Source organism: Lobosporangium transversale (assembly GCF_002105155.1).
Source record: "Lobosporangium transversale strain NRRL 3116 chromosome Unknown BCR41scaffold_66, whole genome shotgun sequence".
NCBI lineage: Eukaryota > Fungi > Mortierellomycota > Mortierellomycetes > Mortierellales > Mortierellaceae > Lobosporangium > Lobosporangium transversale.
This window is the reverse complement of record NW_019029044.1, coordinates 156,445-167,425: the sequence shown is the minus strand read 5'-3', so window position 1 is coordinate 167,425 and position 10,981 is coordinate 156,445. Positions and strand designations below refer to the sequence as shown.

General features: G+C 42.1%; 2 protein-coding genes and 1 non-coding gene across 3 annotated transcripts; 2 read left to right on the top strand and 1 right to left on the bottom strand.

The window, feature by feature from the left end:
• The first annotated feature begins 38 nt into the window (after window positions 1-38).
• BCR41DRAFT_363838 (adenylosuccinate lyase) lies at window positions 39-2,093 on the top strand. Its single transcript, XM_022025952.1, has 3 exons — window positions 39-301; window positions 508-1,301; window positions 1,398-2,093. Exons 1-3 carry the CDS (start codon window positions 113-115, stop codon window positions 1,855-1,857), a joined length of 1,443 nt encoding a protein of 480 aa, XP_021875967.1. The 5' UTR covers window positions 39-112; the 3' UTR covers window positions 1,858-2,093.
• BCR41DRAFT_363837 (hypothetical protein) lies at window positions 2,085-4,170 on the bottom strand. Its single transcript, XM_022025951.1, has one exon. The coding sequence runs from the start codon at window positions 3,959-3,961 to the stop codon at window positions 2,162-2,164; it is 1,800 nt and encodes a 599-aa protein (XP_021875966.1). The 5' UTR covers window positions 3,962-4,170; the 3' UTR covers window positions 2,085-2,161.
• Window positions 4,171-7,300: 3,130 nt separating this feature from the next.
• BCR41DRAFT_t153 lies at window positions 7,301-7,374 on the top strand. The gene has a single exon. It is a non-coding gene; the product is annotated as a tRNA-Val (tRNA).
• The last annotated feature ends 3,607 nt before the right edge of the window (window positions 7,375-10,981 follow it).

The window sequence follows — 10,981 nt, the reverse complement described above, 5'->3', positions numbered from 1 at the left end:
GACTCCCACGACGAAAAATTGTTTCGCCCTATTTCCTTTTTCTTTTTGATCTTTTTATCCTTCAATCTCCCTAAAATACCCTCTCTTTTAACAACTCATTATCGCCGTCACTATGGATCCACACGCTCGCTATCAGTCGCCCCTGACATCGCGTTATGCCTCACCCGAGATGGCTGCCAATTTCTCGGATAACAAGCGCTTCAGCACTTGGCGCAAACTGTGGCTCAACTTGGCCATTGCTGAGAAGGAGCTTGGCCTAGACATTCCTGATGGTGCTATCAAGGAGATGAAGGAGCATCTTGTATGTTATTTGTCATTATTATTATTATTATTATTCTATGAAGAAGAGTAGAAGAATGTAAAAGCATGGATATCAACAACAACTCGGAAGCGGTTCATCGTTAATTGATATCGTTAACCGCGAGAACTCAAGGATCTCTTATATATGTTTTCCTTCATTTTTTATTTATTTATTGCTGTTGTTGCTTCTATTCATGGTGACATTAGTATGATATCGACTATACATTGGCGATTGCTGAGGAGAAGAAGCGCCGTCATGATGTCATGGCTCACGTCCACACTTTTGGAGTTGCCTGCCCCAAGGCCGCAGGAATCATTCATTTGGGTGCTACTTCATGCTACGTGACCGACAATGGTGACCTTATTATCCTCCGCGATGGCCTCGACATCTTGTTGCCTAAGCTGGCACGTGTGATCCAGCGACTGAGTGCATTTGCTGAGCAATACAAGGATCTCCCTACTTTGGGCTTCACTCATTACCAACCTGCTCAATTGACCACGGTCGGTAAACGCGCGACCCTCTGGGTTCAGGAATTACTTTGGGATCTCCGCAACTTGACCCGTGCACGTGAGGACATTGGATTCCGTGGCGTCAAGGGAACCACAGGAACTCAAGGATCGTTCTTGGCTCTCTTTGAAGGGAACCATGAAAAAGTCGAGGCTTTGGATCAGCGTGTGACAGAACTCTCAGGATTTAAGGAGTACTACCCTGTGACTGGCCAGACTTACTCTCGCAAGATTGATGTGGATCTGTTGATGCCCATGGCCTCCTTTGGTGCCACAGTCCACAAGATCGCAACCGATATCCGTCTGTTGGCTAACTTGAAGGAAATTGAGGAGCCCTTTGAGAAGGATCAGATTGGAAGCTCTGCTATGGCTTACAAGAGAAACCCTATGCGCTGTGAGCGCGCCTGCTCCCTGGCTCGTCACCTTCAAATCTTGGTCCAGGATGCCCTTGGAACCTCTAGCGTTCAATGGCTTGAACGTACTCTCGATGACAGGTAAAAAAAAAAGGTACAGCTTGCTGATCGGCGATGATGAAGTAAAAAAAATTAACAAAATCATTGTTTGCGTATCTATGATACTCTGGACACCAGCGCCAACCGTCGCATCTGCTTACCTGAGGCATTCTTGACTATGGATATTCTTTTGACTTTGTTGCAAAACATCTCGGAAGGCCTTGTTGTGTACCCCAAGGTCATTGAGCGTCGCATCAATCAGGAATTGCCCTTCATGGCCACTGAAAACATTATTATGGCCATGGTCAAGAAGGGAGGCGATCGTCAAGAATGCCATGAGCATATCCGTGTTCTTTCTCATGAGGCTGGCGCTGTAGTGAAGCAACAAGGAGGTGAAAACGACTTGATCCAGCGCATTCGCAAAGACTCTTACTTTGAGCCCATTTGGGGAGAACTCGATGCCTTGATGGACCCCTCCACCTTCATTGGCCGTGCACCTCAACAGGTCGAACGCTTCTTGAAGGACTATGTCCAGCCTGCCTTGAAGCCCTATGAGGAGGTCTTGCGTCAGGAGAGCAAGGCTGAATTGAGCGTTTAGAAGATTCCTTTCGTCCCATTCTTCCTCATCATCATAACACATTGTCATTATAGCCTCTTTATCATTCATATCGTCCGTCCACTTCGCAATTTTTACTGAAATTATATATCTTCATGGACCTCTGTGAACCAAACTAAGAGTTGATGATACTTACTACAGATAATACGTGCAGTGGACCTTGTAATTTCATGTTGATCCACAATGTCTTTTTTTTTAAAGAAATTATTATGGTATATGATGCTTTATTGTTTAATGCAAGTCATGACAATATATAAAAGTAAGAAAAAAAGAAATCTAGTTGGATCTATTCATGCTTTCCTTTTTTCCGTGGTCTAAATTCATGAGTTGATCCACTTTCGTCAGATGAAGCACCAGTTGCTGCCTCTGAGATGGAGGACGATTGATTAGCTAATAACAGTAGACCATCCTTTGCGTCTTCATCTGATGAAAAAGAAGGTGAGGACGACGATACGTGTTGCTGTTGCTGATGCTTTTGTTTTTGTTTTTGTTCTATCTGTTGTCGAACTGTTGGACCATGATCCTCTAAGAGTGCACGAATGTCTTGCTTTTCAATCCTGATCCGCTTTTCATAGATATGGTTCAAGCCCGTAGTCATCAGCGGCGTCAGTGGCGATTTCGAAGAGATAGAACCACCCAAAGCCTCTAACATGTCTGTGGTCTTATTATTCGGATTGTTGTTTGTGGCCTTGCCAACTTTAGCATTCGCAATCGATGCTGGTAAGATAGCCTTAAGATGTTGGATATACTCGATCGTGCTCTGCAAAATCGATAATTTGTGCAGATGATCCTCATCCACGCATGCGGGTACCAAATGCTTGAGTTGCAGAATCTTGTCATTGATACGTTCACGACGCCGTCTCTCAATCGCAGAATGCGATACCTTACGCATCAGGTCTCGTGTCTCTTGGTCAATCAACTTAGCGCTGGATGAGGTTCGGCGGCGAGTGGTGGTGCTTGTGCTGGTAGATGTTGGGCTAGATTCAGCACTGGTCTTCCTGCCTTGTGAACGTGATGACCGTCGAGATGTAGAGATTGGAGCAGAGGGACTCTGAGGGGGCAACATCATATATCGCCGCGGTGAGCTAGGTGCAGAGGAGTCTGCAACAGGACCAGCAATTGGGGACCCTACCGTATCAGATTCCTGCTGCGGTAAGGCGGCTGAATATGATCTTACTGAAGCATTATCATGAGATGAGCCATTACTATTAGTGGACGAAAGGGCCGAGGCAGGTAGAATCATGGCTGGGATGGATTGTTTTGATGTAAGGGGGTCAGAGTGAGGACTGGAGAAATGGCGAGGTTGATGCTGTGGTGTGGGGTATGGGGAGAGAGGCCCTAGAGCTGGAGAAACCATATAGCGAGGTGACATTTGAGGTGTAGATCTGGGTGAATATCCGCTATTGGAATGTACAGAGGGCGGTGGCAATGACGGTAGATTTGTGAGTGAGCTGTTGTGGCCGTGATTCGGCTGAGGTTGCATCGCGGGTGACTGATGAGGACTCTGACGGGGCGCAAACGGCTGGAGTGGAGGTGGAAGCTGATAGAACCCGGAAGACGACGATGATGATGAAGAGTAGTGGCTGGGATCAGTAATTCCCCTATGGGGTCCTGTGATGGGCGAGATCAAGCCATGACCAACACCAGGGGACATTGGGGGTGTGCCCTGTGGATAGAGCGTATGCAGAGCCCTAGAACTAGAATGAGTAGGAGTAGATGAAGAGGAGCTTGAAGAGGAGCTTGGTGTCCCTGTAGGTTTACTCAAGTCACTGAAGGTTGGAAGATGTTGTGAGGAACCACTGGCAGTACGGCCCGAAAACGCCTGGTCGTGTACTGTAATCGTGGAAGCGGCAGTTGTAGTCGATCCAGAATTCCTGCGAGAATAAGATTGTTGTTGGAACTTTGGGTCCTCAGGGCTCATTATAGGAGAAGGATCTGGGGTGACAGGCGAGAAAGTAGAGAGGATTGAAGCGGGTCGAATAAGTGCAGGACCACGCGAGTGGGGAGCGAGAGCAGGAACTATAGGCTTGAAATAGGAAGTAGTAGGTTTCTTTCGGGCGAGAGGATCCGTATCAGAATGAACCATTGCAATCAGCAAGGAGAGATAAGGAGATGTAGGGGAAAAAAGTAGAAAAGTATAAAAAAAGCAATAATGAGAGTAAGAAGGGCAATCAGATATAATGAAGTCGAAGGAGACGACTATGCGAAGTGAGTAGAGTGGAGTGGAGTGGAGTAGGTTGGAATGGATTAAGATAGAAGGAAGGTGAAAAGAGAAGTGAAAAGATGGAGAGTAGTCAAGGACACACAGAGCACACATAAAAAAAAGAAAAACGTGAGCATGGCTGGCAAACTAAACCGGGGCAAATACAACGTGATGCAATTCTGGGTCAACATGAGGACGAGCACCGATGAGCCAATTGATCGGACGGAAGCATGCACACGCCTCAATGCAGACGCTCGATTTGGACATATCATTCGACCTATTTCATTCCTGGTGACACAAACAAACTTTCACTTCCACAGCACATTTCTAACCCAGCAGATGGTTTTTTTTTTGGAAACAGGCGCTCTTTTTTTTCCCCTCATCCAAATGCCAAATGAGGGAGTGACCAGATCCATCGGCCACTTACGCCTATCATTAATCCTGAACGTGCTCAGGAGACAGCTTACAAACAGGGATCTTTACGCAACACTAAAAAAAAAAGAATCTTTTGTTTCTGTGCGCAAACATCAAATATCATGACCCAGCAACAACCATCTTAGCGCTTTGTTCTGTTATCTATTACCATGACCCAATGAGATGGTAGTATGTAAATCAAGGGGGTGTTTCCAAACCATTGACTGCACGTGGAGTGAGCCTACTGGGCATAGCCAATCCTGGTACCGCATGTAGTAAGTCGCTCAGAAACGCCCACTCGCTCGTCTGCCATTTAAGCATCTAATCACACATCGATTTACCCTGGACCATGCCCTGCATTAAATGCATGAGAGTATCCATCAAAAGTTTAGAGCATGTCAAAACTTTATGGGCATGTAATACAAATGAAGATTGTTTGATACTAAGAAATTATGTTAACAATAGTATACAAGACTGCCTGTCTACCTGGACCTTCGACAAATATCAACATGTTATAATCGAGGAAACCTTGCAAAGCAAAATCATCTGTTTTTCTCTGACACATTCGACATTCAGTCCAGCCGTTACTAGTATATTTATACATTATGGCGACATTATGTGGTGGGGATGATGCGTTCCCCAGTGACCATTGCTCTTTTTTTTAAAGATTGAGTAACACCAAATAGAACTTCTACTTTGCTGGATGCACGGTCACTGCATAGTCCACTTGTGTTTTATAGATCAAAAAAAAAAAAAAAAAAAAAAATAGTGCAACACCAGAGATTCCTGCAGATCATGATTCCTTCTCTTTCTGTATTCTGAAGGCTCAAAAAAAAAAAAAAAAAAAAAAAAAAACCTTGAAAGTACCGTAAAGACTGTTGAAAAGAGTCATTTTTGCATCTGCATCTGCAAGCTTTCTTAGACAAAAAGGTTATAAATTTTGTATAATGAGAGTGCTTGAACGTATGAGAAATTTTTTGCAAAGAAAACTCGGGATTTTTAACAGACGAGAGACTTGTAGGTTGCAAATCCATGGTATATAATATATATACCTACTACAAACAGTTATTTGTTGCATTTCCACTACACTCATTGAACGAGTCGCCTTGCCACCACTTCAAATATCATAAAGACAAAACAATTACTTCCAATATCGTTTCTTGCACGATACTAAGCACAAGCAATGTTTAGTTCATCTGCGACCTTTTACTGCGAGATAAATATATACAATTCATACATGATATGTATTATGACAGCGTGTGGGAGTTTGGAGTAAGTCTTGGATTTCTCTAGCTATTCTTCATTGGCGAAGAAGTGTTTCCAACCATGTGCTATAGCAGGTTGTCCAATTTATGCGTCGACGCTTGCCATTTTTTTTGCACTCCATCCGATTTGTATCTCTATGTATTTTTTTTGGTAACGAGGACCCATGAGGGCATGTAGGAATTGCTTTAGTTTTTTACAATATCTTTGGTTTAGATGGTATTTTTTAATGGGCGGACTATATAGACTACATGTAAACCTCCCCTGGTATCCCGCTTCAAAACGGACACGAGCACCCACGAAGTCATGTAGGAGCGACAACAAGCGACTCAATTTATTATATATATTTTTATTTTTTTTTTTTTTGATAACAAGGCTGCCAATGCACTCAAAATATAAGGAATCGCCACCAATTTTTTTTTTTTTTTTTTTTTTTTTTTTTTTGATAACAAGGACCCTCAAGGCCATGGGATTTATTTCTACACTCTGTGAACAAAATGCTCCAGAAACTATAGTCAATAAACAGCTATTACTGCACAAACGGCAAGAGCCGCTGTATCCCTGACCACCGTGGTTGGTACTCAAAGTTCACCTTCCCGACGTGGCCTGTTGCGCAACACGACAAATTATCCGCTATCCATAGTCATCAAAAACTTCATTCCACCTCGCCGCTCCATCACGTCCAGTTTGGTTTTCCCAAGGTAACAGTCCTGGACTTGGCCATCCGCGATCTTGTAGATCTCTTTTACATTCAGCTTCTGTCTTTGTCTGAGGGAAGGGACAAGGAAATCATTGCTACTACGTCTGTGCTCCCCAACACAGTTGCGTCCTCTGGCGCGTTTGCTTATAACTGTGATTCCACGGGCCTTTTCCCATTCAACGGTGACTTTACACCGTTTGTTCCAGATTTCTGTACGACCGAATTCCTCTATGGCCTTAAGAAATCGCCACCAAATGAAACAGTTTTTTTTTTTTTTTTTTTTTTTTTTTGATGCTATACATTGCAGAGAGTTACCACGTGATCGCGCTCATATCTACATATACTAATTTTTTTTTTTTTTTTTTTTTTTTTTTTTTTGATAACAAGGACCCACGAGGTCATGTAGGAATATCTACATATACTAATAGAGGTATCAACCGCCCCAATCTGTCGTAAATGACGCCTATTCATTTACCTAAATATGTATTTCCTTTCAATTTATTTATTTCCTATCATCCTATTTTCTACCATTTTTAAATAGTATTTAAGTAGCTTTTTCCTTCACTGCAAAAACGGCATCTCTCTTCTTATTATCGATGCCCTTTTGCAGGTGAGTTTATCTTCATTATTCTCATTATGAATTCTCAGAAAATTAGCAGTTATTAAAGATCTCTCTTCTTATTATCGATGCCCTTTTGCAGCATCCTCAAAATCATTCAAAGCATTACTTAGGATCACTATCGTATCCCAAAACCACGAGGCTCTTGCCCAATTCTTCATTTTTCATCATTACTACTAGTTTCCAGAGATCACTAGTAGATGCTCTACGACAAATCAAAAGAGAAGTTTGTATGGTGTAGTTGGTTATCACGTCTGTCTAACACACAGACGGTCCTCGGTTCGAGTCCGAGTACAAACACTTTTGCATCTGTTTTATATTCTTTTATACTGATGACTTGGATGAAAATTGATGTCCATGATCATTCAAAATAGCTTTTAGTCAAGCTTATCCCCCGGTTTTCGAACACCAACCTTGTAAGCATGTTTTTGTTCAAAACAAGACAGTTTAAAGTTAGATCAATCTAATTGGCAACCCAGGTACAGTGGAATCTCGATAATTGTACATGTACACTTTTGTACAAATTTCAAATTTGATATATTTCTAGGCCATTGGTTGGCTAAGAGCCTTACTCTTTTAAAAAAAAGTATTCTAAAAAACCCACACTCAACTGGAGTAGGGGAATCAGCAGAGGATTTTTAGAATAGTTTTTCATGAATTGTCGGCTTCTTAGCCAATCAATAACCGAGAAATATAGCAAATTCGAAAATTGTACAAAAGTGTACAATTATCGAGATTCCACTGTACCAAATAGAGTCCTCGCCAAAAAGTCGTAAACTAATATATTTTTAAAATACTCAATTTGAATTGAGGTCTGAGAAATAAGAAATTTACGTACAAATATTTTAAATCAATAAAGCTTATTTAAAAAAATATATGGATTACTATTGATCAATACCATTCTCATTCTTCATCCTCATCCTCATCCTCATTCATATTCTCATCTATCAAGGAGTAAAATGTCTTTCCCTCCTGAAACCCATAACTTGCCCGCATATGATGACTTAGGTGATCTGTATAACGAGCTAGGTCCTATCGATCTAAGGTTTTCAGGAACATCAACTCCACCCCGAAGATCACCTCAAAGATCACCCACACAATATCGGTGGATCACTCCTCCTAGACGTAGGGCCAAGGGTGTTTCTTCAAAGAAAGAAGCCAGGCAGTCTTCCATTTCCGCCGATTCAAACCCATTCTTGTCGAACGAGCAGAAGGACACTGATGAAATTACTCGCAGTAAAGCGACCATAACACGTAATGAATACGCTATGATAGCGCATATATTTAAAGCTATAACCGCGGAGGAGACACCACAAGCGGTTCGAGAGTGGTTTATGAAAACTCCTGATAGAGCGGACAATTTATCGGCTCTAACGGGTGTAGGGAGGAACGCTTGTTTGACAGCAATTAAACTTGCTACCACAGGCATCCTCGATATCAAAGATCGTGGAAGAACGGGATGTAAGAGAACTGAGCGTGGAAGAACTGGACGCCCAAAGAAAGAAATGGATCAGAATGTAAGCTCAAAGGTGATGTCTATCATAGTAGAATCAAACAAGGCTGGGACCCCTAATTCGGCGGCAATAGTCGCTAACCAACTTAAAGAAGACTATGGAATTGGCAGATCAGCGAGGTCAATCACTCGCGATCTTCATAAAATGGGCTTATATTGGGGTAAAGGGGTTAGACAGAACTTCCTGCATGACTCCAAGGAGAATGTCGCATTCCGAGCAACTTACCTTGAGCGGCGCCTCAAGAATTTAAGATTTATTGACGGAAATTGGGTGCCTAAAATGCCAGAGGTCTTCCTTGATGAATCCTATTGCCACATTGACCATGCTGCAGCAAGACGTTGGGTCCAAAGGCGTGGTGGCGTTGTTAACGACGCGGGAAGGAAACCAATAGTGGTTATATTCGCGGCGTTCGTTGTGTACTATGATGAAGCCATGAAAAAAGTCGAGGACAAATTTGTCAGGGACTGTCACGAACAGCAAGCAATGTCTAGCTCATGAATTGATGAATGACTTTTGTCTGATTCGAATCTGAAAAAGATCACGTGTGCTTGATTAATTTGTTCCGCTCATTTCCTTCACTCATTCCTCCATGCATAGTTTGCCTGTCAAGCCAAGTCGCGTCTCCTAGTTTTCTAGCTCCGTGAATAGCTCCAAGGATTCTAGAAGAGCTATAAACCAATAACCAAGGCTTATAGTGCCAAGGAACCTTGAAATAAGATTGCACCAGATATCTTCCTCGGATCCTGTGTATTAAGTTAACTCAACACTTGAAGTTCCGTATATGGTAAAAGTCCTTAGGAAATATTTGAGTAAGCTTTATTTAGAGTTCTTGAAGCGCGTCTCCGCTTCAGTCAAACAAGTATAAATATGATAGATTTGTAACATAGTAAACCTCAGTCTGCAATAAAACTATTCGTGAATCCATTCTAGTTCTCAGCTCATTATCATTCTTGTTATTCATTCACTTACCTTTCCTTGCAAACCCTTTGTCAGTCCTTGACAGGGACAGCGTGTATGTCTGGCCAGCTAAAGGGCCAAAGCCTCAATCGAAGAAAGGCCAAGAACAGGAGGCTGAGCTGTGGGCCGATGTGCCAGTAGAGATCAGGGACGCAGGAGTTGTAGCCACGGATCACGACTATCATGGGAATTTCAACGCCAATATATTTGATAGTATATTTAAACGACTTTGTGAGAATCTCAACCAGATGGGACTTGGACCTTGCCAAATCCATCTTGATGGCGCTTTATATCATTTCCACAAGGAAAATAAAAAGCCGACTAAGAGAGACACTGTGGCGACTATCAAAGCATGGCTTGCGGGTAAAAATATTGCTATTCCAACGAGGGAAGATGGAAAAGCATTAAATAAAGACGAGCTTATGGGATTGATTAGCGCAATTCCTGACGAGTCGTATTTTTCTGTCAGCAGGATTGCCCAGGAGAACGGCGGTCATGAAATACTCAAGACCCCACCGTACCATTGCGAGCTACAGCCTATTGAAAAGATCTGGGCTGTCGTGAAAAATATAATCGCTTCAAAAGCAAGGACGACAATGACAGCCTTGTTACTTAAGAAAAGGCTACTCAGTTTGTTTGCCCAAATTCCTTGTAGAGTCTTCTACTCTGTATGGAGAAAATCTGTGAAAATTGGTATGAGGTACTACAATGAGAGAGATCGTGTACAAGCAGAAACCTTTGATCAAGAAGTTTATCAAGAGGCCACTGATGAACAGGAGCCTGTTGAGGACTTGGAAGACACGATTAGAGTGGACAGCTACGAGTGGGACATGGAACTTGATAGAGTAGTGAACCAAGATGAAGCCGATGCCGTTGCACTAGAGTCTGAGATAGAGGATCTTGTCCAAGATGTTGGAACCGTATTCAATTTAGTGGAGGATAGTGAGTCTGAGGAGGAGCGTCTCATCGATAATAGAAAACGCTTTCGAAAAAATTAAAATTTTGAGTTTTGTACGTGCTTTTTCGGTGTTTAAAAATGGGAGTATTTTATTCAATTTAAAATCTTGAAAAATATATTAGTTTACGACTTTTTGGCGAGGACTCTATTATTTGGATTAATCTATTTGGCAGCCTAGTTGCTAAATATTATTTGGCAGCCCATTGCCAAATATAATCAACTTTCAAGACTCTCTTTGGCAGCCCAGTTGCCAAATAACATTCATTATTTACTTGGCAGCCTACCCAGCGTTATTTGGCCTCTAACTATTTTTTTTTTTTTTTTTTTTTTTCATTCCTAGGAACCGTATATGTTTATAACGCTCATACTTCAAATTAATAAAGCTCCCGTCTTCTACGTCATAGTTATGTGTAGTGACATTGTCTTGTCTCATTTAGAAAACTAATGACTTTTTTTTTTTCAAGTAGGTCGCTCATAC

Excerpts from the sequence above, each read along its gene's own strand:
- BCR41DRAFT_363837 (XM_022025951.1), bottom strand. The coding sequence starts at position 3,961 with ATGGTTCATTCTGATACGGATCCTCTCGCCCGAAAGAAACCTACTACT.
- BCR41DRAFT_363838 (XM_022025952.1), top strand. The coding sequence starts at position 113 with ATGGATCCACACGCTCGCTATCAGTCGCCCCTGACATCGCGTTATGCC. Across the intron at positions 302-507 it reads AGGAGATGAAGGAGCATCTT|TATGATATCGACTATACATT; the intron begins GTATGTTATTTG and ends TGGTGACATTAG. Across the intron at positions 1,302-1,397 it reads GAACGTACTCTCGATGACAG|CGCCAACCGTCGCATCTGCT; the intron begins GTAAAAAAAAAA and ends TCTGGACACCAG.